Below are 16,068 nucleotides of genomic sequence, written 5' to 3' on the forward strand. Positions count from 1 at the left end.
TCCAGTGAGTCCGTTATTCGCATCAGGTGGCTAAAGTATTGGAGCATCAGCTCCAGCATCAGTCCTTCCAATGAATATTCAGGACTGATTTCCTCTAGGATGGACTGGTTGGATCTCTTTGCAGTCCAAGGGACTCTCAAGAGTCTTCTCCAACACCACAGTTCAAAAGTATCAACCCTTCGGTGCTCAGCCTTCTTTATGGTCCAACTGTCAATCCATACATGACTACTGGAAAAACCATAGCTTTGACTAGACGGATCTTTCTTGGCAAAGTAATGTCTGCTTTTTAATATGCTATTTAGGTTTGTCATAGCTTTTCTTCCAACGAGCAAGTATCTTTTAATTTCAGTCCCTTTTCATTTCAGCATGTTTTAATTTTCAACCAGTCCCTACTGGTGGACAAACAGGTTGGTGACAACATTTGGCTATTATAAATAGTTATCCACAATACATGTGTATCTTTTTTTGTATTATTATTATCACCATCATCTGTTTATTAACTTTGGTTAAAACCTAGAAGTGAAATTTCTGGGTGATGTATAACAGTTTATTGTCAAATCTTAACTTGTACAGCCGTCTCTTATAGGCTACAGATGTTAATGAAACACTAAGATGAGTAAGAATCCGTGTGTTTGACCTGCCGTCTTTTCCATAAGAGTGATCTTATGGAAAGATCACCCTACAGCGGTGATCTTCACATCTACTTGGCCTCACAGCCCCTCTAGTGAATGAACGCTTGTTCTTATCCCTTAGAAAGTCCAATGGTTAGCTTCTGATTTCCCACTTATTGTGGAACAGCAATGTATCATTGAAAATCAACCAAAATCAATGAAAACCCTTACAGACTGGAACAGCTGATTGAACCAAAACTTGAAGTTCTAGTTCAAATCTATAGTCATTGTGTTCTTTTTGTATAAAATACTTGCACTTTTTTTCAGATGTATTTCAATTTTTTTTGTGGAGTTCCAGACATACTTCTCTCAGGATTATGCACAGACGGCCTGGATCCATTCCATTGTAGACTGTGTGACCATGCTCTGTGGTAAGTATCTCCTGGGATAGACGATGACTGGCTCCCTTTGAACTGTACATAACAGTGACCTTCCACTGTCTTTGATGGCCTGTTTTTCTGAGTAGAAGGGCTATGGTAAAAATTGGCTAAAACTATGTAAAGAGAAAAATATGATCCTGCCTTTAACCAAACTCAACCAGACATGCTGTTGGAATTAATGTTCTTGGTTGATGCCAGATGGACCAGGTAAGTACAGTCAGTTGGATACTTAACATTTGGTTCTTCCATATAAAGTTAGGGAGCCAGGCATCACAGGACTTGTTCTGATTTTGGATGCAGTTAACTATACACTATACACTGTGTCTTGTTGTCCCCTTATTTTCCAGTCATGTAGACAGCCATTAGAAGGCACTGTGAGTCATTTCAATGCAGTCTCCTTAAATAAGTGCCAATAACATGTGCATCATGCCTCAAGTTTGGTTTTCACTCTCGTTCCTTCCCAGAGGGTTCAAAATTTGGCTCACTGATTCATTTTTCATGCATAAGCCTTCATTCTTAGAGAAGTATTGTGGAAGAATAGAATGTTGCAATCCTAAGATAAGCATATTTACGGTGGCTATAATATCCTTCCAGAACCACAAAGGTGCTATATATAATGTGTAGAGTGGTCTCAAGATTCATGGAGTCATCTCATTCCATCCATACAGTAAAGAGAAACTAACCTTGAGATTTTTCTTTTTGAAAATTTCCAACCAATTTTATTAAATGAGTGTCATAGAAATTTATGAGACTGAGTCAAATTGAAATGATCTATTTGCAGGCTTGACCGATTTAATCTTTTCATTTATTGACTCCTGAATATTTTTTAAAAACTGTTATCTCTTCAGGTCGTATCTTGGTGGCAGAAGAAAATACTATATGGTTTAGTAACACATAAATAACATCACTATTCCATTCTAGGTACTGATTCATATTTGTACATTCAAAATGTACATAATCAGGAACTGGTTGATTTGTTCTGATGTAGTTCCTTGGTTCGAAGGAATTTGAGTGCAATTCTAGGTTTCACAAGACCACTAAGTTGACGCTACTGATAACACTGGAAGGTCAGAAGGGATCAAAAAATCATAACTTGGGTTTTCTAGCCTATCTTTTTCATTTAAAATGGTAAGATGATCACACGATTTTCAGGGTCAGATGAGTAGTCATTGTCTTTGTGTGAGCAGGCCAGTGCTCATAACAGAGAGAACTGCCATGTTTATCTTTCATGGAGGATGCAGGTGACTCATTTCTCCCACTGTTATCTTTTGGAGAATATTTATAATCCCCCAAAGAAGAATAAATGGCCTTCAGTGGCCACTATGGTCACAATGACCATGTGAACCATTGAGCTAAAGCAGGGTCACGTTAGATGCAGTGTATTTAAATTCTATTCAAGGCCTTGAGTCCTCTTGTACCCAATTACTACATACCCGCTTGCTCATCTGGCGACATTGATTGAGTTCAGAGTATGGACAAGAGGCTGCAGAATCACATCTGGGACATCCCTTGGGGCCATATCTGCACTATGATGGGCAGAGGAGTGAATATTTTTCATTGAGTTTCATATACATCTTATTACTTTCTAACAGCCATCACAGCATCAGTCTGGAGAATTAGATATATTTTTAGGAGATTTGCTCATTCCTATTATCCAGAGGTTATATATTCATCCAGTTACTATTCTAACCAGATGGGCTATTAGGCTGATGACTGATTCTGTCATGTACATTTGAATCAAGCCCCAATTTCAACCTGATCTATATAAAAATTATACTCCTCAGATACCCAGAGAATTGGCTCTTCTGATCTTGTTACCACGAGTACTGGTGTCAGCATGAATTGTTTTTGAGAAAGAAATTCACATGCTTTCTCCACCCATCTCCTCTGCCATCCATCTGAAAGACCCAAGAAGCCAGAATAATAGGGTGAAATAACACTGCACTCAGTGTCAGGTTCCCTGAGCTGTATATTTTTTGGTCATCTTGGGTATGTCATATTTCCCTGAACTTTAGTTTCTTTTTGGCCTCTTCCAGCTTTAATTATTATCCTATAAACCTGGAAGTTGGCATAATTCTAACACATTGTTAAACCACAAATAGAATGAGGCTAACTGAAATGTCATCATCGCATTTCCTAGATTTTCTGTGCTTTCATTTCTCATCCACAGGGTTTCTAAAAGCCCAGAAGCAGTGCCAGATTATGAAGTATGTCTATGATCTCTCTCTCTGGCCTTTTCTTGCATAACACTGCTGGCCATGCAATGTTGCCCACTTTCTTCTCCACCATTTACCTGTCATGATTATTGTTAATTGTGTATGAGCCATATTATGTGAAACATACAAGGCATATCACTGTGCAACTGTTGAGCGAAATCAGGGTCACATTAGGTGCAGTGTATTTAAATTCTATCCAAGGTCTTCGTTTAAAGGAGCTGACTTGCTGTTTAGAAAGCACCCCATTGTCCTGGGATTATGGCCATTCTAGAATGGAGAAATGGAACGAGTAGTCAAATGCTAGTCAGGAGACCTGATCCTGATTCTAGCCTTGCCACTTGTTCTCTGTAGGACCATGGACAAGTCATTTCCTCTCGCCTCGGTTTCTAAATCCATAGAATGAGTGGGGTGGGCTCAAGGATTTGAAGATGGAGGGTTATCTGCTCCACTGATGCAGAACCACAGCCTTTACACAGTGCCCTCAAGGCCTCTCTGTTGAACCTATTTATTATTGTTTTTGAAGCTCCACTTGGGAGTGTTGTCAGTAACCATTTTTCCTGTCAAGTGGGAATCATGCTGGGTGGCTTGCTTGCATCTACTGGTCTCATCCTGGGCTCATTTGCCACCAGTCTGAAGCATCTCTACCTCACTCTGGGAGTTCTTACAGGTAAGGGCACTTTGTACCACCCTTCTCATCCCACCCTATCCGGGGGTTGTTAAGCCTGCCCACAGAGCAGTAATTCATAAAATATTCATATTGTTGGATGCATAATTTAGCTGAATGTCTGCCTACCAAACGATTAAACAAAAGGGCTAGAAATTTAATGGACTGTCATATGTAATGAAACTGTGTCACCACTTTAATTCAGCCACGTGACAACAGCAGTCAGGGACTGCTGACTTTCCTTGGGCAGCCATGTATGGCAGAGATCCTTCACTCAGAAGCAGAGCAGCATTAGCCAGGGCAACATAAATTCTTAGCAATGATCATTCTCCCAACATCTTTGCCAAGACCTTGAAATACTATCTGTGGTTGACCTGAGTTGCCCTTACTTTTTAGTGAGTATCATTGTCCAATAAATAGGGGTTTACAGTTTGAAAAAAAAAAAAAAAGCCTCTTGTGAATATTCTTTCATCACACATTCTCTTTCAATGTTATGGAAATATACGTTAGAGAATGAAGTCCATAGAAAGAGAAGCAACCGATGTGCATTCCATAAATCACACTTACAGGGACTGCGGAGGATCAGGGTTGGTTGGAGGGACTAGCATGATCTGGCCAATAAAAGACATAATCTCACAGTGAGGTTACAAATCTTGCTGTGTCTGTCCCCTCTCACCCAAAGGGCCTGACCGCTAGGGTGTCCCATCCTCCCAGTTTACCAGAAACTGTCCTGGGCCTGGTGCTGAAAGCCTCATGTGTGGGAAACCCCTCAGTCCAGGCAAACTGGGATCATTGCTCACCCTGCTCCAAAGATGGAAACAGGAGTTGCAGGCAGTTCTCCTTTTCCTTCCTTGACGTTTAAATTCCAGGTATAAAGCCTTTCTGATTTTCTTGACTTAAAAAGAATAGAACTGGAAAATCTTGAGGAGACTTTCTACTGGGGATATTTTCAGGTTGCTATATGTACATGCTATGTTCATGGATAAAATGAGCACAATGTTTCTTAATATTTGAAATTACTCTGGAACTTTTACAGGATCACATATGCTATTTAAACACAAATTCCAAAGTGGTCCAGATAATCAGGGTTGTGTCTTCATGTTCAGTGAAGAGTTGAAGTAAGTCTCTAGGTAATTTAAGTGTTATTAATAATGTAAGTATTATCAATAATTTAACGATACTTAAATTACCCAGAGATCATTTAATTTACTACAATTAACTCTAATTTATTTAAAAAAGAATTGTTGTGGTGAGTGTACATTTCTCAGGTCAGTGTTATCCTGATTTTCTAGTTAATTCAAATTTAACTTGTATAATAGTTTTTAAAGTCTTCATTTTATTTTGCTTAAATCATAGTCCCTTAAAACTTTTCGTCCCAAGAAGAAAGTCCTAGATATGCTATACTTTCCAAATTGTGGATGTCTGAGGGGAGACTCATTTTCAGCTTGATGTAGAAAGCAATTTTAAAGGGATTTACTTGAGGTTCAGATTCTTTTAAATCCAAATAGCATGATTCTGAGAGATGTTCTTTCAGTGGCTATTCATGGCATGCCATTAGCACTCATAGACTTCTCTTTATCGCCAGGTCTTGGATTTGCACTTTGTTACTCTCCAGCTATTGCCATGGTTGGCAAGTATTTCAGCAGACGGAAAGCCCTTGCTTATGGGATCTCCATGTCAGGAAGTGGCATTGGCATCTTCATCCTGGCTCCTGTGGTCCAGCTCCTTATTGAACAGTTTTCCTGGAGGGGAGCGTTACTCATCCTGGGGGGCTTCGTTTTGAACCTCTGTGTCTGTGGTGCCTTGATGCGGCCAATCACTCTTAAAGAGGACCAAACCACTCCAGAGCAGAACCCTGTCTGCAGAACTCAGACACAAGACTTGAAGCAGGCGTCTCCCTGTTCGGCTTGGACTAAAGAATGGGTGCAGACCTGCCTCTGTGGCTCTTTGCAGCAGGAATACAGTTTTTTACTGACGTCAGACTTTGCTGTGCTGGCCACCTCTGTTCTGTTCATGGCTTATGGCTGCAGTCCCCTGTTTGTATACTTCGTGCCTTATGCGTTGAGTGTCGGAGTGACTCACCAGCAAGCTGCTTTTCTTATGTCCATTCTTGGGGTGATTGACATAATTGGCAATATCACGTTTGGATGGCTAACTGACAGAAGGTAAAAATCTGTGAAACCACCACTGGTTCCCCACAGGGAACTTTAAGCTTTGAGTTTCCCTTCATCACCTTGGGCTTCCCTGATGGCTCAGCTGGTAAAGAATCCACCTGCAACATGGGAGACCTGGGTTCAATTCCTGGGTTGGGAGGATCCCCTGGAGAAGGGAATGGCTAACCCACTCCAGTATTCTGGCCTGGAGAATTCTAGTCCATGGGGTTGCAAAGTCAGACATGACTGAGTGACTTTCACTTCCCTTTCATCACCTTACCCTCTAGAATACCCAGGTCTAAATAATGTTAACAGGTTTTCAATATCTGAAGGCAACTCCCTTGTTGGTTCTTCTAGTCAAGGGTCAGCAAACTTTTTGTAAAGGGACAGACATTAAACAGATAAAGTCTCATTGACTTTGTGGGTCATATGATCCCAACCATCCAACTCTGCTGTTGAAGTACAAGAGCAGCTGTAGACAATATGACCAAAAGAGAGTGGCCATATTGCAATAAGACTTTATTTAAGGACACTAAAATTTTAGTTTCTCATACAGTTTTTGCATGTCACAACATTTTAGTGTTCTTTTGATTTTTTCCAATCATTCAAAAATGGGAAAACCATTCTAAGTTCATAGTCCAAAAAACAGGTGGTGGGCCAGATCTGGCCATAGTTTGCTGACACCTGATCTAGATCATTTAGAATGATGGATATGTCTAAATGGCAGAAGCAAAGGATAGTTACAAGTTCTGGAGACAAATTTAATTCCATTCTAAGTCAGGTCAGTCCTCCAGTAAGACAACTTCCAACTGGTCACTGTGGTTTTAGTGTCTCTTGAACCACTCCAGAGACTGGCTGGCAACAGAGAGAGGAATAGACTCCAGTCTAGGCAGGAGGACCAGGTCAATAATAACACACTATCTGTAGTGCCACGTATTTACATTTGACAGTGCAAGTAGCAAATAATTTCATTATAATTTTAGACTTAGAAACCAGTGTTTTAAGAAATCTGAGTAGTTTCTTCAGCAAATGCTAATCTGGATTGAAGAGAGCAAACTACTCATATTCTCCTAAATAATAGACTCTTCACACTTGAGCTATGACCTGGGAGAGCTATCATCATGTGGCTTCTTACCTGTTATGTCTTTGGGAGGTAATCAGGATTCAACTGCCATTCACCTGTATCAGGAATACAATATTTAGGATTAAATATAAAAGCCACACTTTTAATGGCTAAGGAGTGTGGGGGAGAGCAAAGTGTATCTTTCTTTACAATCAAATAACCCAACAAGAAGCACCCTGACATAGATCTGAAAGAGGGATTTCTAGTCTAAGATATAAAAGGCCCAAGTTCTTGTCCTGGCTCTGCCCCATATTATCCCTAAGACTTAGAGAAAGTCACCTAACTCTCAGATCCTCAGGGGTATTCATCTGTGAAATGGACCAATTCAATATTTGCCTAAGGACTTTATAGCATTTTGTGAGGCTCAAATGAGATTATAGGCAGAAAAACATAAATTGCTTTTATTACATAATTTATAAAGCATAAATTGCTGATGCTGATATAATACAGAGTGTTTGTAATAATTACTATCATAGATGGGTTTGGATTTACAAAGGGAAAATATTCATGGATGTACCACTGGGGAGATCTTGAAATAAGACTTAGTCCTAATACATGACCATCATAATCTCTGGCAAATCACTTTCATTTCTTCCTGTCATGGCTTCCTCTTTGTATAACCCCTTGGGTTATTGAACATATATGAAGAGCTGGAGACTAATGGATGACATATCTGAAAGCATCTAATACAGTAGACTTGTAGAAAATATTAGTCTTCTGACACTCTATGTGTTATTTCACAAATTTCCTTGATTAACTCTGAGATAGGCAACCTCTCATTTTATAGCTAAAGGAATTGAGGTTAGAGTTAGGCAGTTAGTAGATGGGAGAACTGGATTCAAACGTCTATCTTTCTAATTTTAGTGCATGGGTTGTTTTCTACCATAATGCTTCCTGGGAAGATACATTCTTGCATTGCATATACCAAAAGAAAGATAGGAAGACAACGTAGAAAGCATACAATGGGGAGGCCATTTCTAAGTGCTTACTGCTACATGGCCAGGTTTCTAGAGCTCTTTGATAGAAGTTGTGTATCCTGCACTCATTCTTGGTCTTCAAATCCACAGGTGTCTGAAGAACTACCAGTATGTTTGCTACCTTTTTGCCATTGGACTGGATGGGCTCTGCTATCTCTGCCTCCCAATGCTTCAAAGCCTTCCCCTGCTCGTGCCTTTCGCTTGTACCTTTGGCTACTTCGATGGTGCCTATGTGACTTTGATCCCAGTGGTGACCGCAGAGATTGTGGGGACCACCTTTCTGTCATCAGCTCTTGGCGTGGTGTACTTCTTGCATGCAGTGCCATACTTGGTGAGCCCACCCATCGCAGGTAAGTTTCCAGAGAAAACCCCCCACCCCAATCACCTCTTCTCTTTGTCATATTGATGTAAAAACAGTAAACTCACACAACATACTATGAGAAGTGGAAGTAAGTTGGGAAGAATGAAAGAGAAAGGAATGGCTGAGCCACCAAAATACCATGGTCTCACCTACATCCTTGCTCTATAATCTTCCAACTAATGGAGGACCTTAGTGTACTTGGGGAAAAAAAGTCCCAAATTAGGATCTTGATTCTGTTCCACACAAACAATGGGAGCAATGGAATGAAACAGCTGTTCAGACTTAAATATAAGTTGGTACATTCAGAGGGAAGGCTGGGGGGGCATACAGGATTCCAGTAGATGTAGAATTGATGAGGCAGGTGGTGAGCTGAAATATTAACGTACAGGTGTCATGATGGAGTGTCTCCAGTGACAGCTAAAGGAGCTGGGGCCCTATATACTTAAGAGTATATGGGCCTCTAAAGTATTACAGTTTTTGTGCAAAGGAGTAATAAAGAATATGTTTTAGAGAGATGATCTAGTACTTTAGTGGAGAAGCAGTTAGAATTTCATTCTGATAATTCAGGAGCCTTCTGATAAAGGCCTGAACTATGGCTTCTGCAGCAGAAATGAGATTGAACTCTGGGGTCGAAGGAGAAAATTTGGGGCGGGGGAAATCAACTGATTTTAGCATGTGGGGATATGAAGGAGGGGAAAAAGTCCAATATATCAGGAGATGATGGAACACTTGAAAGAAATAAGGGAGCTAAAGAGAGTAGCTTTGCCAGAAAATAATAGATGTAATGTTTAGACATACTCAGATATCTGAAATACCCAATAAGGTATTTAAGGATGAAATCCGAGCATTAGAGGGAGGCCAGATTTGGATACACAGATTTGGGACTCAAGATAAAGCATCTAGAATGTTTTGTAAACTGTAAAATGATACAGACATTAAAAACATAATTAAATAAGTAATTCCACAAATATTCATTGAGTGCATTAAATAATTCAAGAAATATGTATTGCATGCCTTAAACAAGTAATTCAACAGACATTTATTGCTGTGTACATCGGCACTGTGTCTGGTGCTGTCAGTATAGCAGCAAACAGGTAAGAACCCATTCCTTCTTCTCAGGGTGTGTAGTCTAGACCAGTGTCTCTCAGAATGAAGTCTTGAGATCACTGCAACAGAATCCCCTGGGGCCCTTGTTAGACTGCAGATTCCATGACCCTCCATCTGTGATTTGGATCTTTGGGGGTGAGTTCCAGGAACCTACATTCTCAAGCAGTTTTCTTGTGATGCTCTTGTACACTAAAGAATGAGAATAATTGGTCCAGATGATTACCTGCCTAGATTCAAACTGAGAGTGAAGAAGGTCTCTGAAGACAGGCAAAAGAGAAATGAAGTAAACATTTGCCTAGAAGGAAAGAAGGGGATATTTTGAAGAAGGCAGGATTTCTGCTTTAGCAACTGTTGTGAATGGACAACAGTTCAAGTTATTTCCAAACCCAGCAATTGCTAAAGTGTCAAACCAGGGGAAATTGTGACCGCTTGATGGCTACAGATAAAAATTCCTGGTCAGTTTAAGCTCCATGATATAGGATGATATGTTTGGTGCTTCAGTTTTGGAAAATACCCCCATATGATCTCACATCCTCCGTCCATAGCCAGTTTTTGTATTCACCAACCTTTAGGAACACTGTGATTCTGTTAAACAGTCATGGAACATAAATGAGGATTCCTGGATCCTTTTGTCAAACTGTGGCCTTCATTTGGCATCAGTTCAGTTCAGTTCAGTCGCTCGCCATGTCCAACTCTTTGCGACCCCATGGACTGCAGCACGCCAGGTTTCCCTGTCCATCACCAACTCCTAGAGCCTACTCAAACTCATGTCCATTGCGTCAGTGATGCCATCCAACCATCTGGTCCTCTGTCGTCCCCTTCTCCTCCTGCCTTCAATCTTTCCCAGCATCAGGGTCTTTTCCAATGAGTCAGTGCATCAGGTGGCCAAAGTATTGGAGCTTCAGCTTCAGCATCAGTCCTTCCAATGAATATTCAGGACTGATTTCCTTTAGGATTGACTGATTGGATCTCCTTGCAGTCCAAGGGACTCACAAGAGCCTTCTCCAGCATTTGGCATATCAGACATTATACTCATTGCTAGGTATTAGAGGATTAGTGTGTGAGCTCCTGTTGTAATACTTCTGTTACTTAATGACTTTTAAGATGACAGTTCTTTACTCAGTCTCTTGTTTGCTGCTAAAGAAATGCAAAAGTAAATCACATAACTAAAATATTTGAGAGTAGTTTGGATTGTAGGCTTCCCTCATAGCTCAGTTGGTAAAGAATCCACCTGCAATGCAGGAGACCCCGGTTCAATTCCTGGGTCAGGAAGGTCCACTGGAGAAGGGATAGGCTACCCACTCCAGTATTCTTGGGCTTCCCTTGTATCTTAGCTGGTAAAGAATCCGCCTGCAATGTGGGAGACCTGGGTTCAGTCCCTGGGTTGGGAAGATCCCCTGGAGAAGGAAAGGTTACCCACTCCAGTATTCTGGCCTGGAGAATTCCATGGACTATATAGTCCATGGGGTCACAAAGAGTCAGACATGACTGAGCAACCTTCACTTTCACTTTGGATTGTAGGAAACTTTATGGCACCTCTAATAATTTTTGCATGCCATTTTTGACTAATTATTGAAGTAGATGAGAGCAGAAGGCATATACTTCTGTGGTGGATTTTCTTGGCACATGAGTAAAGTTGGAGGAACTTTAAAAACCTTTTAAATTACAAAATAATTTCCTGCCAATGTCTAATTTTACCCCATTGAGTCCCTGATTATTGGGACTTATATTTTGCATATCATATGCTCTGGTTCTCCTCAAAATTTAGAGTGGGAGTCGATATTGTGGTTAATTTGTTGCAACAACAGATAAATTTTAAAAAGCTGTAATTACAGAATTATGCTTCCTGAAATTTGCATTTGAAACTTTAACATGGCCCAACGATCTGATTTTCAAACTGGATCGGGTAAAATGTCTGTATCTAATAGGAAATTTGGATTCTGCTTTATCTAGGAGCATGTCCTGTTACTCAAGATAAACAGTATATGGGTGCTGGGAACATTACTACTAGGGTTCTGTACAATTATATTCTCTTAACACTCTAGATAAAGAGATAATCCTAACCTCTGTAATTTGAATGATGTTTTTTATCTTTTCTACCATATTTCATAGAATTAATAATAACTAATATTCATTATGTATTAAGAATATTATCATTCTTTATATAGAATGTGGTACTTCCAGGCACTTTACATAATAACAACAATCTATTTTAGAAGTTTCTCTAGAAAATAGAATGCTTTTTTCAGTTGTTGCAAAATACTTTTAGATCTACTTTTTGTGTCAAAATGATAGTGATGGTGCTAGCAATCTATTATTATTATCCTCACAAATTATTAGATTTGAGTGAGTAAATAGTCAAATTTCTAACTCAACAGTATCATCTTGCTGTTGCTTGTTACAGGATGGCTTGTAGATACGACTGGCAGCTACACTGCGGCATTCCTTCTCTGTGGATTCTCAATGATATTTAGTTCTTTGTTGCTTGGCTTTGCTAGAGTTGTAAAGAAGATGAAAAAAACCCAGCTGCGGTTCCTTGCCAAAGAATCAGATCCCAAGCTGCAGCTATGGACCAATGGCTCGGTGGCTTATTCTGTAGCAAGAGAATTAGATCAGAAAGATGGGGAATCTGTGACTCTAGCAATGCTTGGTTCCAGCCCCTCATGACCAATGGCCTTGAGCCTAGGAATCTTCAGGACTGAGAGAGGTGGGACACTGGATTGTATATGTTTCTGAAGGACTTTATTTTGGCAGAAGCATTGCCTTCTAAGGAAATTTATTGTTTTATTAATATGTTTGTGGCGGGGGGGTGAGAAATAGCAAATAACAAAGCAAACTGGACCGGCTGAGAGTTTCCCCATTTGGGATTTATATTCACAATTGAACTCAAAGAGCATCACACCATGGAGAATGTTAGGACACAACTGATATAATTTCCTGCAAAAAGGGGTAATTTCAACGTATGACTAAATAACTAGATAATAACTAGATAACACTGGAACAGCTTTGTTTCAAACTCTTTGTCCCTCCACCTTCCTTCTTCAGTTAGAAGGTAAGCTAGAAGCATTGACATGTATGTTTCTTTATGCTGTTTGGAAAAGGGGGCATCCCATTTTATTCCCTTTTGAAGAATCTAACTATTCTTTAAGCATTCAGTTTCACATCCTAATGAGAAGCTCCACTAGGAAGAAGGTTTAGCATCCTCACCTTACACCACCACTGAAAACTCATTTCCTCCGACCAGGTGCTCACCTCTGTTGCTATCACATATGATACTTTAAATTGATAGAACACACAAAGTCACATGGGTGATTCCTATATCTTACCAGAAATGTTAACACTAACATTTCCCTTTTTTTTCTTCAGAAATAAAGCACTTTTTTAAACTGTAGACATTCCTGTTAGGAACAGGAAAATGTTCCAGCTGGGCAGGAATTGAATTCTTGAATCAGCAGGTCTCTGGTGAGAGTTTTCTTTTCAGATCAGACATTTAACTTCATCATTATCCAAAACAGGGTGAGAGTTTTGCCTGAAAAATATTATTCTAGAGATGTTCTGAAAGTGAGATTCCTTTCTCCCTGTGTCAATTACTGTTCCAGTGTCCACAGCTCTTCATCTCTTTATAAATAATCATTAAAAACTTGGTGGACCTTTTCAGCTGAATGAGAAGGCTTTAGGAGTTAACCTCAGCACTATGGCCCTCTCACAAATTGTAGCTTTGATCAGGAGAGAGGAAGGACAAAGTTAAGAAGGCTAGTGGTGTGTTGTTTTATAGTTCATAGAGCTCTTTCACACACCTTAAGTCACTGGATTAGAATAGTTATCTCATTTCCAAGTTCCCTAGCTCCCTATGGTTTGGGTCTTCAGATTGAAGAGGGAGGGCATGGGGAGATAAGAGAGAGGTCAGACCCCCAGCCTGTCCCTAACCATTTTAAGTCCTCTGAACTATAATCCTGAATCCCAAATCATGCTGCACTTATAAATAGGGGCAAGTTATACATTTGAAAGGAGATTTTAATTAATTAAAAATTTTAAATCTGGGGACTTCCCTGGAGGTGCAGTTGTTAAGACTCCACGCTTCCAATTCAGGGGCCTCAGGTTCAATCCCTGGTTGGGGAACTAAGATCCCACGTGCTGAGCCCTGTGGCCAAAAGAAAAAAAAAAATTTAAGTCTGAACCTCAAGGAAATATTTTTATCCTGAAGGTCATTCAATCCACTGTCCCCAGAGAGGTCTTACAAATGCCTGGACACAGGTACTGAAAGAAAAAACACAGCCATGAAGGGGACCCAGGTTGACTAAGTATATTCAGCATGAGTCTTTGCCTGTAACTGAATTATTTTTAAAATTACATATTAATACAGTGCTTTCAGAATGAAATGCTGGCTTGATTTGATGGCAGAAAGCTAATATCTCATAGGTGTTTTCCAAAGAGAAATTTGAATGTTTCCTGTTATTTTTATACTTAGTTTGAAGATTTCGTTGTGAAACCACTTTCTTTGTCATTTGCCACTTAAAAGCAATGTTTGGAAAATATCTGTAAATGGTCAAAGTTAAAATGAAGTTGTATGTGTTTGAAATAACACTTTATACTAAATGTCATTTCTTAAATCTTCAAACCTAAAGATTGTTTGAAATATGAAGAGTTATAAATATTCTTATACATGTTTTTTCCTATGATGGTCACAGTAAAATTATGTTTATCTTGTTCTGCAATGTAATTTCTCTAAAGTATTATAAATATTCATGAAAAATGAGCATAGAGATCAGAGCTTTTAAAAATTTGTATAAAATATTTGGGATATTCTGACTTTATACATGCATACATTTGCATTTTATTTTTCTTTTTGGAGCAGCATTTTTAGAAAACCAGTATGGAAAATGTAGATTTTAGAGGTTACCATTGTCATCTATACAAAATTTTACTGTTATGTTCCATGTGCCTATACTGTTTATTTTAAAGTGGAGGGATTCATGAGAATGATGTGTTTGTTTTGTGGAATCAAGAACAAAATTGTGGTGGGATGATTTTACATCTTAAATATTTCTTTATATCACTGCAAGTTCTTCTTTGAAATTGAATTTAAAAAAGCAAAAGAAATATGTAACTTCTGTAGAAACACTGTACCATTTGACTTTTTTTTTCAGATTGTGACTTCACTAATAGATCAGATATTTATGATAATATTTTCTTATTTCAAAAGCATAATAAAATAAGTTTGTAGTCATGTTTGGAAAACATTTTTCCCCTGCACGAGGGGTTTGAATTGGATTATGAGTGAGTCTGTCTGGGGTCAAGCCAAGATGTCACTGGCATATAAAGATGTGGTAAGTAATCAAATAATTTACAAAAGCCAAAACCATTTATTGATTACTTCAATGTGTTAGCTGCTGTGTTAAGCACTTCCTATGCAATGTCTTACTTAATCCCCATAATAATAATAATCCCTTAATAATAATAACAATCCATAATAATCCCTATCTTTTCACCCTTTCATGAACATGGAAACTGAGGCCTCAGGTCCCATGACTTCTGACTCAGTAGTCACTGCACCATTTGGAAATAAGCCCTTCCTTGGGCAGATAAAATCCTTTAGATTATGCTTCAGTCTTCCAGTGAGTATAGATGAGAAGACCCTGGACTGGAAATTTCCAAGACTTCCTAAGAGTCTAGTTCTATTAAGACCACTACTTCCAGTCTTAGTGGTTTAATTTGCTGTCTGTTGATTCAGACTCCTCTTTGGGAGCATTTGCGTGTGGGGCACATGGAAAAGGTTGGGGAGCATGCTGTGCATGACCAAAGTCATGCTTCCTCAGTCAGGAAATGCGTTCCTTCTGAAATTCCTACACCATTGCCCCGTGATGATGAAGATGGTGATATCTATTTGGCACTCACCTTCCTGGGCCCAATAGATCTAATCCAGAAACTGCTTATTGACGTGAAATAGTGTGAATTCAAGATAGATATCCGAGTTTCTCGTCTTATACTTCAAAGTTTTGAGTCTTTCTTAACCCTGCCAAACCATGCATTTTTATACCTGTTGCCATAGCAGCTCCCAGTACAAGATAACTGGGGTTTTGTCCCATTAGCACAGAGAAACATTTGGTGGGAGCAGTGAGGAAAATAATAAATAATGACATAAAGAGAAATGTTTAAAACATTTTACTAATAATGAAACTTTCCAAACATAGACAAAACCAGAAAGAAAAGTACAATGTGCTTGAAGTACCCTTTGTCCTAGCATCTACAGTTCTTTACTTCTTTGCCTCCACTCCTGATGAAGCCATTTGAGATAGTGTTGACAGGACATGTCTTCCTTCATTTGTCAAGGAATAACTAAATTTGGCAAGAACAATTTGTTCATGCTAGCTGAGGTTACGGGTAGTCAGTGTCATATATTAAAGGGCCACATCATT

At 39.3% G+C, this 16,068-nt stretch overlaps 1 protein-coding gene across 6 annotated transcripts in view; it reads left to right on the forward strand.

Moving 5' to 3' along the window:
* Positions 1–14,879, forward strand: part of SLC16A12 (solute carrier family 16 member 12) — a 107,225-nt gene extending 92,346 nt beyond the window's left edge. For 4 of the 6 annotated variants that reach the window (XM_043476169.1, XM_043476168.1, XM_043476166.1 and 1 more), the window contains 5 exons: positions 939–1,042; positions 3,791–3,934; positions 5,517–6,096; positions 8,275–8,534; positions 12,057–14,879. In XM_043476169.1, the coding sequence (XP_043332104.1) occupies positions 939–1,042; positions 3,791–3,934; positions 5,517–6,096; positions 8,275–8,534; positions 12,057–12,319 (1,351 nt within the window). In that variant the 3' untranslated portion in view covers positions 12,320–14,879. The remainder of the gene's footprint in view (positions 1–938; positions 1,043–3,790; positions 3,935–5,516; positions 6,097–8,274; positions 8,535–12,056) is intronic. The other 2 variants (XM_043476170.1, XM_043476172.1) reach the window with 2 other exon arrangements.
* The last annotated feature ends 1,189 nt before the right edge of the window (positions 14,880–16,068 follow it).

Source organism: Cervus canadensis, chromosome 8, assembly GCF_019320065.1.
Source record: "Cervus canadensis isolate Bull #8, Minnesota chromosome 8, ASM1932006v1, whole genome shotgun sequence".
NCBI lineage: Eukaryota > Metazoa > Chordata > Mammalia > Artiodactyla > Cervidae > Cervus > Cervus canadensis.